Source organism: Cherax quadricarinatus, chromosome 86 (genome assembly GCF_038502225.1).
Source record: "Cherax quadricarinatus isolate ZL_2023a chromosome 86, ASM3850222v1, whole genome shotgun sequence".
NCBI lineage: Eukaryota > Metazoa > Arthropoda > Malacostraca > Decapoda > Parastacidae > Cherax > Cherax quadricarinatus.
Window position 1 is genome coordinate 16,818,484 of NC_091377.1, and position 16,602 is coordinate 16,835,085.

General features: G+C 39.7%; 1 protein-coding gene across 15 annotated transcripts in view; it reads left to right on the forward strand.

Annotated features, from left to right (window-relative positions):
• Positions 1 to 16,602, forward strand: part of LOC128703085 (LIM domain-containing protein jub) — a 347,638-nt gene that overhangs the window by 235,404 nt on the left and 95,632 nt on the right. For all 15 annotated transcript variants that reach the window (XM_070103671.1, XM_070103683.1, XM_070103674.1 and 12 more), the window contains one exon: positions 5,900 to 6,030. In XM_070103671.1, the coding sequence (XP_069959772.1) occupies positions 5,900 to 6,030 (131 nt within the window). The remainder of the gene's footprint in view (positions 1 to 5,899; positions 6,031 to 16,602) is intronic.

Consider the following 16,602-nt stretch of genomic DNA (forward strand, 5'->3'; position numbering starts at 1 on the left):
TCCGTTCCTGGAGCCGTTACTATAAACGAAATTTACGATTTACGAATCAATTTTCCCCATAAGAAATAATGTAAATACAATTAATCCGTTCCTGATACCCAGAAGTATTAAAACAAAAAATTTTTTTACATGAAATATACATGTAGTACATAAACAACACAATGGGAAATGATGAATGAAACATTAACAGCATAACACTTACCTTTATTGGAGATTCTTCTTAGTGTATGGGAGACTGGAGGAGGAGGAGAGAGTGGATTGTTTATAGTTTGGAAGGGGAATCCCCTTCCATCAACACCTCAGGTACCATTTGCTTTTCTGGGGTTGCTTCTCTTCTCTGTTTCTTAATGCCACTAGGACCACCTTGAGGGTCAATGGAGTCCTGTCTCACAAAATAACTGTGGAGAGAGAGCTATGTTTCTGGCATCTCTTTAACACTTCCCTAAAATGGCCTAAGACTTTGTCACTGTACATGTTGCCAACCTGACTTGCAACAACCTTGTTAGGGTGATGTTTCTCCGTAAAGCTTTTCATCTTACCCCACATAGTAAAAATCTCTCTAATTTCTGAAGAAGGCACCTTCTTCCATCTCTCTTCCTTCTCCTCTGCAGCAAGATTCTGAGCTGCGATGTGTTGCTCTTCCTGCTGAAGCTCTTGCAGCTCCTCAGTGGTGAGCTCTTCATTGTGGTCTTCCACCAATTCTTCCACATCCTCCAAACTCACATCCAACCCCATGGAACTCCCCAGTGCCACAATTGATTTTACAACAGACATAGGCTCATTAGGGTCAGTCCCAAATCCTTCAAAATCCCTCTTGTCGACACAATCTGGCCACAATTTTCTCCAGGCAGAGTTCAAAGTCCTGGTAGTCACTCCCTCCCAAGCCATACCTATAAGGGTTATGCAATGGAGGATACTGAAGTGTTCTCTCCAAAATTCCCTTAGGGTCAAGTGAGTGTCTGTGGTCACAGTCAAGCACCTGTGAAACATTGCTTTTGTGTAGAGTTTTTTAAAGTTTGCAATAACCTGCTGGTCCATGGGTTGGAGGAGAGGAGTGGTATTCGGGGGCAAGAACTTTACTGTGATGAACCCAAACTCCTCGAAAATTAGGTCATCCAAGTTTGGAGGATGAGCAGGTGCATTGTCCATTGCTAGCAGGCACTTGAGATCCAATTTCTTTTCCAGGAGATACTCCTTCACACTAGGGCCAAACACTTCATTGAACCACTCGACGAAAATTTCCCTCGTGACCCATGCCTTACTATTAGATTTCCAAAACACACACAATTTACTCTTCATAACATTGTTTTTCCTGAACACACTGGGATTTTCAGAATGGTACACTAGTAATGGCTTCACTTTGAAATCCCCACTAGCATTAGCACAGAACATTAGCGTCAGCCTGTCTTTCATAGGCTTGTGTCCTGGCATTGCCTTTTCCTCTTGTGTAATGAAGGTCCTCTTTGGCATTTTCTTCCAAAAGAGGCCTGTTTCATCACAATTGAACACTTGTTCAGGTTTCAGTCCTTCAGCCTCTTTGTACTCCTGGAACTCGTGCACATATTTTTCAGCCGCCTTGTGGTCCGAACTGGCAGCCTCACCATGCCTTACCACACTGTGTATGCCAGTACGGTTCTTAAATCTCTCAAACCAGCCTTTGCTGGCCTTAAATTCACTCACATCACCACTATTTGCAGGCAATTTCTTTACCAAATCTTCATGCAACTGCCTAGCCTTTTCACAAATAATCGAAGTCATAAGAGTATCTCCTGCTAATTGTTTCTCATTTATCCACACCAATAATAACTTCTCAACCTCTTCCAGTACTGGTGATCTCATTTTTGTCAGCATAGTTACTCCCTTTGCAACAACAGCGTCCTTTATTTCCTTTTTCTTGGCCACTATGGAACATAAGGTTGTGTAGGGTTTCTTATACATCCTGGACAGTTCGGCCACACTTGTACCACTTTCATTTTGTTCAATGATGGTTTTCTTAAATTCAGTCGTATTTCTCACCTTCTTTACCACAGGCTTGACACTAGGAGCTTTCTTTGGAGCCATGGTAGCTTATTTAGTACTTGCAAGCACTAAAATAAATGGAATATTATGAAATATTTCGCTGGAGCACGTGAGGGGACCTTCGCTCACTGATAAACAATGCCAGACTGGCTGCCGCCCCGGCTCACGCCGTGGGTACGCGTCCCGGACGAACTACGACTCGCGAGTCAACCTATGAAAAGCGAGTCCATGTTTATACGAAAATACCCCTATGATTGGCGAAATTTACGATTGCCGGGAACTACGAAAAGCGGGGGACCACCGTACAGTGGTCAGAATTTAGCAATTTTGCCAATATCACACAAATTTCAAAAGATGCCAATTTCCAAATAGGGTCCAGAATAAACAAGAAAGACATTCCTGGCACTAAAATAACATTTCCACTGTTCGTTAGTTACATCCCTAGGCCCCTCTTATATTTTTTTTGGCTTTCCACTTTCAATTTTTATTCTTACAAAAAATAGAAGATTTACTGTTATGCAGACTGCTGCAGTAGTGTAGAAATGGTATAAATAATATCAGCGCACTTGTAAAAGAATATTAGACTCACCAGTTGACCTGTATTGGACGCTTGGCATGATTTGTTTACTTTTGAAGTTTGGTAAAAATCTAACATTTCTGCTACTTTGAGCTCAATTTCAAGGTACTTTTCATTGTAAAACCAGTCAAAATCATCTCAATTTCTGTAATATGTCTTCCATTCTATAAAATGAGACCAAGAAAACTAGAATACAACAATAAATACCATACGAAAATACAGTGCAAAGTCGCTGTTTTATTCCAAAAACACGGTCAAAGTTTTTTTTCTCATTATGCACTGTGTGCTGCAGGATTTTTTTTATACTGCGCACACTGACCACATAGACCCATTCTTTCATATGTATGCCTACCAGCTTTCTCCCACTAGATTTGAGGGCGCTAGAATTTAGGCGTACTAGTACGTCAAAAACCCTGGGTCATTAGCCATACTAGTACGGCAAAAACCCTCGGAGGGTTAAACCTTTTCTTGCCACTTTCAGCAACACTTGTATGCCTACTGGGTGCCATGATTACTTGACAGATTTAAGACATGGCAATTAAAAGATCTAAACTCAATTCGCAAACAAAAATAAACACAGCTAGCTCCTATCAGAGGATGGTTCTACACACGTATGAACCGAAGACTAGGACAAGGGTGGTGGGATTGGTGGAAGGTGGGGGATGGATGGCGGTAGGTCTCCCCTGTTGACTCAATGGTCTAACCCACAGCCAGAAGTATCCCACAGGTGATGCTTCAAATTTTTTCCCCTCTCGCAAACTGAACCGTGTTAAGTTAATTTTATGAAGTGTTGTATAAAATAGTGCCGCAGTTCTTCAGTAGTGCTATAACCAAAACATGCCAAATAAATCCATGTTAAATAATGGTCTACTGTATACCAGAAATGTTATAGATGGTGCAAAGGTGACATTAAAGCAATATCAAAGATGGTTGACACAAACCCACTACCATTATAGTATGCTCCTTGCTTAGCGACGAATTCATTTGCCGACATTATCTTAGGAATGGAACTCCATCGTTATGTGAGGAGAGGGTGTATATACAAAATATATTTTATCCAACACAACTTTAATTATATATTTACATACAAGAGAAAATAGAATGAGATGTATAGTGTTATATATAGTATTGCAACATGCTCAACACCAGAGTATGTGAGCTACTGTCAGTGGTGGACTTACATTTTTGGGGCCCTGAAGCTTGAACCGTTTTGGAATCACCTTTGCAATCAGTAACGGCTAGCTTACATGATACTTTAATAACCTTTTAATTTTTATTTTAACTGTTATTTTGTATTGAATTACACTATATTATTATTATTTATTATTATTATTATTATTATTATTATTATTATTATTATTATTATTATTATTATTATTATTATTTATTATTTATTATTATTATTTAAAATTCCTTTCTCATATGGTAGACTTAAAATTTTTAAGCAATGTGGACTAAAGTCACTTCTGGAGCCCTTCCAGGAGTAGGGGCCCTGAAACTTAGTTTCATAGTAGATCTGTGATGGTGTATAGATCTGGGAGTAGAATGAAGAAGGGAAAGGGGGGTTGTTCCAGGAATGGTTGGAGGGGGGGGGGGGGGGGTTACAAGAGGCTTGAGTTTTAGGGGCTTGAGGATCCAGCAGGTTTTTGTGAACATAGGAGGCAAGTGGGTTATAATGGATGTACTGTTGGAGTGTGAGCAGAGTAACTTTTATGAAGGGTTCTCTTCCCTGAATTGGGGAAACCAGTTGGCTGGACTTGAGTCTTGGAGGGAAAGGCAGTGCCTGCACCCTGAAGGAGGAGTGGGATGTTATAGTCAAAGGGGTAAGCTGATTTTGATGTTAACACACATGTGAAACAGACATTTGAGGGAATATTGATTTTTTTTTGATGGAGGCAGTTACTCTGCTTTGGCGGGAGATGGCTGTTGAGTTAAAAAAATTATTTGAGTATAATTGGGTAATTAAACTTTGATTATTATTGAAAGAGTTAGTGGTAAAACAAAGTAGGATTGCATGGAAACAAAGATGATTTAGACCAAATGTTTGCACTGAAGCATGCAAGTGAACATTACCTAGATAAGGGTTAGAAGCTGTTTGTTGCATAATTCTGGATCTAGAAATGGCATATGGTAGGTACAGTGGAAGTTTACTGTAAGATAAGATAAGATTTCGTTCGGATTTTTAACCCCGGAGGGTTAGCCACCCAGGATAACCCAAGAAAGTCAGTGCGTCATCGAGGACTGTCTAACTTATTTCCATTGGGGTCCTTAATCTTGTCCCCCAGGATGCGACCCACACCAGTCGACTAACACCCAGGTACCTATTTGCTGCTAGGTGAACAGGACAACAGGTGTAAGGAAACGTGTCGGAATGTTTCCACCCGCCGGGAATCGAACCCGGGCCCTCCGTGTGTGAAGCGGGAGCTTTAGCCACCAGAGAGTGAGGAGAGTGAGGCTGAGATTAGGGTGTACAGTAGAGAAGGGGACTGTTTTCTAGTAAAAAGTAGGTCTTAGACAGGGGTGTAATGTCACAATGATTCTTAGTGTTTTTTATAGATGGAGGGAGACAGCTGTGCTGTATATGCTGTGTTGGTCTCATCTAACACCAGTGCAACACCATAACACCATAAAATAATGAGCAGGTAGAGGCAAAATAGTTAGGAGAGAGATATTAGGTAGTTGATAAAAACTGCTTTTCTAAAAAATATAGCAAAAAAGTTAATGGTAGATTTGTAATTATAGTTAGCAAATGCTAAAATTAAGAAGCTGGTGCTTTGTTGCATTATGCCGGCCATATAAGATTCATCTCATTAGCTGTATTTCTATACACTGTATTGGTATGAGATTAATTTGTAAAAATTTGCATTTGTAGGGCCGTGTACTAGTGTTTATTAACACAGGTAGTGTTTACCTATTTGGATGGATCCTTTAAGACTGGCATGGTATGGAGAGCACTGGCCTGCTTATTTTATAACTGGCTTTCCATGGTTTAACATGTCCATTTCATGATAATAATTACTGACATTAAGATAAAAAAATAATTCTTTATTTTTTGTGTGTTTGTTTTTTGGTATATGATCATTTGGTGTTTGATGGGCTCTATAGTGGATTTTTTCATATTTGTGGATCTGCACAAATGTAAGTCCCATGGATATGAAGATTTACTATAATGTGTTTTTAAATGGAAAATTATAAGAAAATATACAAAGAAATAGGTGTTTTGGTTGTACGTACAGTGTAGTAAAAAAAAATTTATTTCTAATTGAAGAATATTTTTTAGTTATGCATGTTAATATTTTTCAGATATTACAAGCTATGGGGAAGTCTTACCACCCTGGATGCTTCCGATGCTGCATATGTAACGAGTGCTTGGACGGTGTACCATTCACCGTTGATGTTGACAACAAGATCTACTGTGTCCATGATTACCATAGGTAAGGCATAGAATAGTTTGCTTTACTACATGGATCAACATTTAACTGTTTATCTTTGACTATGAAGACAGATATCACATGTTTTGGTCTCAGAGCAGTGACTGTTTGGTCATTGAGCTTACTAAGAAGTATTCCTTCTGCTCATTCACCGAGATATAACTTTATTATGTTTATGATAGGTGGTGTGGGGTTAACTTGGAGTTTCCTCTTGTGGCATTCTAACAGTTTTAGATTGAGCTTTGACTTGATATCTCTTTACTCAGAGCTATTTCTTCTGCACTGAACTAACCTTGGGGATAAGCACCTTATGTTTGCAGCCTTTGCATCTGCCACTCATGCAACTAATGCACTTCATACACACAATGAATGTTATTTTCTTAAGGATTTAATTCATGTCCCGAAATTTTTACAAGTACATACTGTATCTCAAGGTGTAATAAGCTTTTTTTATTGTATGTGATTTTTCAGCTGATTGGTACTTTAATGTACAGTATTTATATTTACATTGTTTTGTGATGTGATATATGGACATTACTGTATGTATATATAAAGTTTATTATACATATATAATATTTGTTATATATCATGTATATGTTGCATACAGTATAATGTTATATATGATACATAATGAATAACTAAAGTGTAATGAACACTTGTCAGTGCTCAGTAATAACCCACATTGAGATGGAAACTTGGGAGATTAATTGATCTGTATATTTCAACCCCTTTCTGGGATCCTCTTCATCAGATCTGCTGAAGAGGCTCCCAGAAGGGGGTTGAAATATGCAGATCATTTCATCTCCTGAGTTTGTGTTCATGTGGGTTGTTATTGAGCATGATATATAATGTGACATGTACAGTATATATACAATATAAATGTTTTGTTATACATATATTGTATATATAACATATAATGTACATATAATGTTACATATAACCTGATAAACTGACTCTTAAAGACCGGGTGCTCATCTTAATGTTGGTTGGTAGGCAGCAATGAAAAATATACCTCAATTTCTCTGACACACAGAAGGCTAGTATTACTCTTTGTGTTTATGAAAGAAATCCATTTAAATTTAAAGAAGAAATAGGAATTTTTTCTTTTAATAGCTTTAAACTTATTTTTTAACTTTTATTGTGACTATCATAAAGCAGGTCATTGAGCATCATAATACAGTGAACCCTTTAATTATTGGACTATGGGGGGAGGGGGTCTACGATAGTGCCAATTGTTTGAAATTTTCAAATTACGAAACTAAGTTTTCACGATCGTTCAGTTGTCTTATAAGCCAGTGGACTTTGTCTTGGTGGTTCAGAGAGACCCAGGCACTTAAGTATACAGGTATTGTAACTGTGTAGTACTGTAATGTATAGTAATTTTATAGTGTATGTAATTTACAATAATTTTACTTACAATTTTGTGGTGGAGAGATGAAGTGTAAACTGCTGTGGTCGATACTAGTGACTTGGAATAACTTTTATTTTGATTCAGAGCAGCTGTGAAATGCTACCAGTGAAACTAATATAGATAGCTGTTCATGTGCTTCAGTAACCTATTGAGCAGCAGAGTGTAGATCAACACACAAACGTTAACTCCAATCAGAATGTTATTGAGCATACCATTTACATACTGCTTCTTCAAGCTTTTCATCATGGGCTGTTTTCATGTACTTTCTAGGACCAGCTGTTGAACCATCTACACTAAACTTACGAGCAGTCTTCTTTTATGGATATCAGATACTGTTTCTTACCACCATATTCCTCACCATACTCAACCCTCTTTGTTAGTTCAAGTTTCTTCTTAACACTGAGAACCACATGTTTCCTCTTGCCACCACCATTTGTTTTAGCAGTCATGACCTGACCTGACTAGGTTAAGGCGTTGGCTTAAGCTGGTAGAACTGGACCTGCCTCGCAATGGCCAGTTTTCCTGCTGCAATGTTCCTTCTTTCTTATGTTCTTATGTAACATAAAATCTAGGGAAAATTGTTTACTGAATGATGAGTATATATGTGAGTGAATGCAAACAAACAGGTGGCAGAGGCCTGTGACTCAGGGAGCAGTGAAAACAGACAGGCAATGGAGGCCTATGGCTCAGGAAACAATGAAAACAGGCAGTGGAGGCCTATGACTGAGGGAACAATGAAAACAAACAGGCAGTGGAGGCCTATGACTCAGGGAACAATAAAAACAAACAGGCAGTGGAGGCCTATGACTCAGGGAACAATAAAAACAAACAGGCAGTGGAGGCCTATGACTCAGGGAACAATAAAAACAAACAGGCAGTGGAGGCCTATGACTCAGGGAACAATGAAAACAAACAGGCAGTGGAGGCCTATGACTCAGGGAACAATAAAAACAAACAGGCAGTGGAGGCCTATGACTCAGGGAACAATAAAAACAAACAGGCAGTGGAGGCCTATGACTTGGGGAACAATAAAAACAAACAGGCAGTGGAGGCCTATGACTTGGGGAACTATGAAAACAGGCAGTAGAGGCCAATGACTCAAGGAACAATGAAAACAAACAGGCAATGGAGACCTATGACTCAGGGAACAATGAAAACAAACAGGTAGTGGAGGCCTATGACTTAGGGAACAGTGAAAACAAATAGGCAGTGGAGGCCTATGACTCAAGGAACAGTGAAAGCAGACAGGTCCTGGATGTGGCTGCTCTGCTTGTACCGGAAAAACACCAGAGTCATTGGACTTGGTGCAGAGTCCCAGAAGACAACTATGTATACACTATTGTTATGGCAAAATCTGGAATTACTTTTTTTTCCATTTTGTCTGATACTTCCAACACTTGTCCAGCCAATTTTTTTCTGCTGAATTTGTTAAAATCCATGAAAGAGAGGTTCATTAATGGGAGGTTTTACTATATTATTTTGGTATTTCAATAGACAGCATTTTATACTCTTTATGGCACAAAGAAATTGTAAGTTTTCAAGCCAAATCAAATGGTATGTTTTTTCATAGAGGTAGCCTTCACTCACCTCAGGAAGTTACTGTTCACACATACTCATGTTCACACATACTCATGCGCACACACGTGCACGCATGCGTGCATATGCGCGAGCGAGCAAGAGTGCTGTAGTTGTAGAACAATGCAAAATATTAAAAATAGTGAAGAATAAAGTCACAATGCTGTGACTGGAACAATACACAAATAACCTGCACACAGGAGACTGAAATTTATGATGGCATTTCAGTCCAACTTGGACTATTAACTAAAGGTGCTCCTCGCTTTACAAAGGTTTGAATTGCAATATTTTGACTTTACGATGGTGCGATAGCTGTGCACATTCTTGGCAGTGGCAAGTCACTCTGTCTGTAATGATTGCAAGTGTAAACATCTCATTTCTTTACTTTTCAATACTGGTATTTAGTTACAGTAATTCTTTGTCTTTTTACTGTGCTAAAATGTAAGCACGCTGGAGGCATTGAGATGGGTGACACAAACTACACTTGTCCATGAGAGGGACTCCCACCAGTGTTTATATACCCTCTTCTTATTTTCCTTTGCATAATAAAGGTTTAAAGAAAGGGAACCTGGATGTAATATGTATACAGTACGTACTTCATATATATATTTGTGCATCAGTTTAGTTGGTACACTATTATATTGTGTAATAAAGAAACCAGGACATGTGTAAGAGAGTGAGTGTGATGGTGGTGTTAAGGGCTGTCAGTGCTCAAGCATCTGACCCACCTTCTCCTACACTAATTTTATTGTTGAAAATGCAAGGGAAAAAATAATTTTATTATTTTCCTTTATTGTAATAATTTTATTAATGTCCTAAATAGTTTATATTTGCAAAAGCATTCTGGTAGTTAATTTCACAGCAGTGAGACAGGCACAATGACCCTGAGGCTATCACAACCCTTAACCAAACAATAAACACAACAATAACATATTCAGAACCTTGTGAAGCTTTTCTCATGATTTTATAATTTTTTTCAAGTTGCTGATGTTTTGTAAGTAATATCTGATGGCAGGTGATAGCCTGTCATATGTTTACACAGGTAATGTATAGAATTGCATCAACCTTCCCCACACATTTCCAGATCAATGAGTAATGACAGCTGCAGTGAATGTTCTGGGGCCTAGAGCATTTAAAGCTTTTCCATCAGCTGTATAAAGTTTTGCAGGGTAAAAGAGAGCAAAGACATTAATCAGCTGTCAACTCTATTTATTTATTTATCATATCGTATTAATATTTGACTTGCGATAGGCTCACCGGAATGTAACTGTTTTGTAAACTGAGGAGCACCTGTAGTCAGGGTCCAGGTCGGAACAAAATGTCATCATAAGTTTCATTTTCCTATGTGTGGGTTATTTGTGTATTGAAATGTTGCCATAAGGTTCTTTCCAATAAAAGTAGACTTTTGGTGAAATGTATTGAAAACAGTGCTGAGATAAATGATCAGTTCTGATGAAATTTCAAGGTTCCCAGCTTATTTCTATAACCATAGCAATGTACTGGTAACAGTTGAAAGCCATAGAAAACTGGAAGGACACCTTCTGAAAACCTACTTGATTGTGAATCTGGTAACTTTGGCAGCTCTCTGCCTCACACAACATATCAACAATTGAGAACAAACCAATATGCCTTTCATAATTCAGGACTAATGTAATGATAAAAACTCTGAAGATGGAAAAAAAAGTAGAACAGAGCAGTTAGCTTGTACTGCCAGTGGAAGCACTGCTAATATTTACTTTATTTGGGATTTCTACTGACAGTAATAAAATTTTCTTCAGTGGTTGTGAGTGCACAAAGATACTGTAGGTGTGCATAAATGGTGCACAAGATTCAACCTAGGATCATCCAGTATAGTCAGTAACTATGATTTATCCCATGTGAGGAGAATAAATTAGTTGTCTCTTGTTTTACTGATACCTGTTTTTCTTAAATACTGCAGTGCCAGTTTCTCTCTCAAATTTTCTCTGCCTAAACATAACCCCTTTAAAAATATTGTTTTTCTGTTATTATCCATGAGTTCTTGTATTTTACTCTGTGTATCTTTTCTCACTTCCTCACTTGTATGACATAGCATTCATTATTCTCACACAATCATATTTTTCAGTATAAGCAAGTGACAGCTGCAGTAGTTCATATATAAGATAGGAGAACTGGCATGTGGAATTCTACAGCAAATATTTTGTTACTTTAACCCTTTCACTGTCGTTGTCGTATTAGTACAGCTTACATGCAGTGCTGGTGCCGTATTAATGAGCCAAAATTTTAGAGGCTTCAAATCTAGCAGGAGAAAGCTGGTAGACCTACATGTGAGAGAATGGGTCTTTGTGGTCAGTGTGTGCAGTATAAAAAAAATCCTGCAGCACACAGTGCATAATGAGAAAAAAAATCTGACTGTGTTTTTGGTTTAAAATGCCAATTTTGAGGTGGATTTTCGTATGGTATTTATAGTTGTATTCTCATTTTCTTCATTTCATTTGATAGAATGAAAGATATATTACAGATAAAAAGTACCTTGAAATTGAGCTCAAAGTAGCGGAAATATTTGATTTTTGCTGATGTTCAAGAGTAAACAAATGACGTCCCCATCCAGTACGTGTCCAACTCGACAATCTAATATGCAGTCACAAATGAGTTGACATTATTTATACAATTATTATAATAATGCAGTAGTCTGCATCACAGTAAATCTTCTATTTTTTGTGTGAATAAAAATTCAAAATGGAAAGCAAGATTAATATAAAAGGGACCTGGAGCTGTGACTAATGAACAGAGAAAAATGTTATTTTAGTGCCAGGAAAGTCTGCATTGTTTATTCTGAACCCTATTTTGAAATTGGCATCTCTTGACATTTGTGTGAAATTGGCCAAATTGCCAATTTCTGACCACTTTATTGGGTAGCTGAAATCTTAAATGGGTGGTTTCTTGTACTCAATTGATAGAACAAATGCATTTCTAGTAAATAACAAAAAGGCACAACACCGTGACTGGAACAATACGCAAATAACTCACACATAGAAGAGAGGAGCTTACGACGACGTTTCGGTCCGACTCTGACCATTCACAACCTGTAAGATGCTTAGCCTTGATGTTGAATCCCTCTTCACCAATGTCCCTCTTGATGTTGTCCTTGATTTTCTTAGAAGGCCAATGAAGGGTTTCTTCATCTCCCTATACCTACTGATGCCTTTCTTGATCTTATCCACCTCTGTGTGGACTCTAATTCCTTTTCCTTCCAAGGTAAATATTATTCTCAAATCTTCGGTGTGGCTATGGGGCCTCCTCTCTCTCCTGTCCTTGCTAATCTTTACATGGAATACTTCGAGACTAGTATTCTTCTTCCTACTACCGATGTGTGCCCTTCACTCTGGCTCCGCTATGTTGATGACATCTTTGCTCTTTGGCCTCATAACTCTTGTCTCTTCCAACCATTTCTTGATGCTCTTAATAATCTTGCCCCTTCCATTAAGTTTAAAGCTGAATGGGAATCTAACTTCATGCTTCCTTTTCTTGATGTTCATGTCCACCACTCAGATACAGGTTTTGCCTTTTCCGTTTACCGCAAGCCTATGCACAGTGGCATGTACATTCACTACTTTTCTTATCATGCTTTCTCTGTCAAGAAAAGTGTTCTTATCTCCCACTTTCTCCATGCTCTCTGCATATGTGATCCTCAGTTCCTTCAATCTGAAATTTCCACTCTTCATAATTCATTTTCCTGTCTTGGCTACCCTTCCCATTTCATTGACTCTGCCTTCTCATGTGCTAAACGTAGTTTCTTCTCTCCCAAACTCTCTACTCCTGGGAACTCTTCTGTCCTCTGCCTTCCCTACATTTCCGATCTTTCTAATCTCAACAACTCTCTCCATTCCTTGGACATCAAACTTACTTTCCACCAGACTAACACTCTTCGCACTAATCTCGTTCATACCTCTCCTTCCTCTACAGACGCTCCTGGTTTCTACTCTATTTCTTGTTCCTCCTGTCCTCTTCAATATTTTGGAGAAACTGGTCGATCTCTTTCTGACAGACTTAGGGAGCACAAAAATAGTGTTAGGCTTGCCGACACTAACAATGCTCTTTTCTGTCACGTCAGAAATCACAGCCATCCTATTGACTGGTCTCTGTCTTCCCTACTTCCAACTTTAACAGTCGCCATTTACACAGTTTTCCTTGTGTGAATCTTAGTCTTGGCTTCGTCTCTGTAGATGCCTTCCTCTCCCACTACATTGTAAAATGCGCCAAACTTCAGAACACCCGTGACCTAACCTGTTTCCTTCTTTTCCTTCTTCCCTTTTTCCTCTTTCCTTTGTCTCCTTTGGGTTGTCTTCTGCCCTGTGTATTTGTTCCTTTTATTTATTTATTTGTCCCCCCCCCACGGTGTTCTTGCTCTTACCCTCTGTGGGCACCTAGCTCCCTTGCAGTGCTACCCTTTCTTAGTATTTGACTGGCCCCTCCTCCTCCTCCTCCTCCTCCTCCTCCTCCTCCTCCTCCTCCTCCTCCTCCTCCTCCTCCTGCTGCTGCTGCTGCTGCTGCTGCTGCTGCTGCTGCTGCTGCTGCTGCTGCTGCTGCTGCTGCTGCTGCTGCTGCTGCTGCTGCTGCTGCTGCTGCTGCTGCTGCTGCTGCTGCTGCTGCTGCTGCTGCTGCTGCTGCTGCTGCTGCTGCTGCTGCTGCTGCTGCTGCTGCTGCTGCTGCTGCTGCTGCTGCTGCTGCTGCTGCTGCTGCTGCTGCTGCTGCTGCTGCTGCTGCTGCTGCTGCTGCTGCTGCTGCTGCTGCTGCTGCTGCTGCTGCTGCTGCTGCTGCTGCTGCTGCTGCTGCTGCTGCTGCTGCTGCTGCTGCTGCTGCTGCTGCTGCTGCTGCTGCTGCTGCTGCTGCTGCTGCTGCTGCTGCTGCTGCTGCTGCTGCTGCTGCTGCTGCTGCTGCTGCTGCTGCTGCTGCTGCTGCTGCTGCTGCTGCTGCTGCTGCTGCTGCTGCTGCTGCTGCTGCTGCTGCTGCTGCTGCTGCTGCTGCTGCTGCTGCTGCTGCTGCTGCTGCTGCTGCTGCTGCTGCTGCTGCTGCTGCTGCTGCTGCTGCTGCTGCTGCTGCTGCTGCTGCTGCTGCTGCTGCTGCTGCTGCTGCTGCTGCTGCTGCTGCTGCTTCTGCTGCTTCTGCTTCTGCTTCTGCTGCTGCTGCTGCTTCTTCTTCTTCTTCTTCTTCTTCTTCTTCTTCTTCTTCTTCTTCTTCTTCTTCTGCTTCTTCTTCTGCTTCTTCTTCTGCTTCTTCTTCTGCTTCTTCTTCTGCTTCTTCTTCTGCTTCTTCTTCTGCTTCTTCTTCTGCTTCTTCTTCTGCTTCTTCTTCTGCTTCTTCTTCTGCTTCTTCTTCTGCTTCTTCTGCTGCTGCTTCTTCTTCTGCTTCTGCTACTTCTTCTGCTGCTGCTTCTTCTTCTGCTTCTGCTACTTCTTCTGCTTCTGCTTCTTCTGCTTCTTCTTCTTCTTCTGCTTCTTCTGCTTCTTCTTTTTCTGCTTCTTCTTTTTCTGCTTCTTCTTTTTCTGCTTCTTCTTTTTCTGCTTCTTCTTCTTCTGCTTCTTCTTCTTCTGCTTCTTTTTCTTCTGCTTCTTTTTCTTCTGCTTCTTTTTCTTCTGCTTCTTTTTCTTCTGCTTCTTTTTCTTCTGCTTCTTTTTCTTCTGCTTCTTTTTCTTCTGCTTCTTTTTCTTCTGCTTCTTTTTCTTCTGCTTCTGCTTCTTCTTCTTCTTCTGCTTCTTCTTCTTCTTCTGCTTCTTCTTCTGCTTCTTCTGCTTCTTCTGCTTCTTCTTCTGCTTCTTCTGCTTCTTCTTCTTCTGCTTCTTCTTCTTCTTTTTCTGCTTCTTCTTCTTCTTCTTTTTCTTCGTCCTCCTCCTCCTCCTGCCTGTATATACTCATCCTGCTTTCCTTTTCATTATTGTGACTCTGTGAATGGTCCAAGTCGGACCGAAACGTCGTCGTAAGCTCCTCTCTTCTATGTGCGGGTTATTTGTGCATTTCTAGTGAAATAGCTATGAGTTTGGTCGACTGAAACAAAGGAATTGGCCGAAAATAGAGCTCAAAGTGGGCAAAATAGCTGATGCTTATATATTGCCGAGACAACTATCTTCGTGAGAGAGTAATTCTGTAAGTTTTCCATTGAATTTCATACTTTTGGTGTCACTACCATCGGGAAAAGATTCTCTATCATTTCATAATTGACCCTTGTAGGTTCCATGCTTATTTTTGATAATAATAATAACAATAATATTTCCTAAAAAATAATTTTTTTTTTTTTTAAATTCTTCGACACTGAGAGTAAGTTTGTGAGCAGGGGTCTCGACAGAAAGAGTTCAGATATCTGGAGGAGGCAAATGTGTAGTTTTACCTACCTTAATATAACAAAGAAAACAAACCATTACTTTTAAATAAAGATTGATAGGTTAATAGTGATACTATTTTGACAGTTTGTGGATATTGCAAGAAGCTGCCAGTGGAAGAAAGTACAATTTTTTTTTTTTCTTGGAGCTAAGAGCAATTAACACACCAGCTTTTATAGTTTATATAGTTGAGCCCAGGAATTCAGTTGTTGCATAATCAATGTGATTTGATCTTTGTATTCTTATTGAAGAGTATTTTGCAGATATTTTAGATTCTTGAGTTTTTAACCATTATTTTCTGTTTTGCTTGATGCACTTCTCCTAAATTTAAAAGTAATCAGGGAAACCGGTTAGTGGGAATTGAGTCCTGGAATTGGAAAGTACATTGCCTGCTCTTTTAAGGGGGAGGGGGGTTTGGAACATTTTCACTTTTGAACTGTAGTATCGGCACCCCTCTGGCAAGAAAGTTTTCTTTTGGGCTACCATGCCTCGGTGGGAAATGGCTGGTGTGTTAACCCTTTCAGGGTCGGCAGGCCCTCTCCTAAACTTGTTCTCAGGGTCGGAAATTTTTCGAAAAAAACAAAAATTATTTGTTCTTGCGAAATGATAGAGAATCTTTTCCCGATCATAATGACACCAGGAGGTAGCTCTGATGAAAACTCACACTCAAACGAGCTTTTAAATCTCTGCACAAAATTCAATTTAAACCAGCAATTAATAGAGCCTACTAGACTGGAGAATACACTAGACCTCATCTTCACTAACAATGATGATCTGATAAGAAATGTCACCATATCAAAAACAATATACTCAGATCACAACATAATTGAGGTTCAGACATATATGCGTGGAGCCCCAGACCGACATAATGAGATTAGTCACGAGGGAGCATTCACCAAATTCAACTTCAATAACAAAAACATAAAGTGGGACCAAGTAAACCAAGTCCTAACCGATATAAGCTGGGAAGATATACTAAGCAACACAGACCCCAACTTATGCCTAGAACAGATTAACTTGGTGGCACTCGATGTATGCACAAGGCTTATTCCTCTAAGAAAAAGGAGGAGTAGCTGTAAAATAGAAAGAGACAGGCGCTCCCTTTACAGGCGACGGAAAAGAATAACAGAGCGGCTAAAAGAGGTCAATATATCTGAAATGCGTAGGGAGACACTGGTCAGAGAAATAGCAAGCATCGAACTTAAGCTAAAGGAATCTTATAGGAGTCAAGAA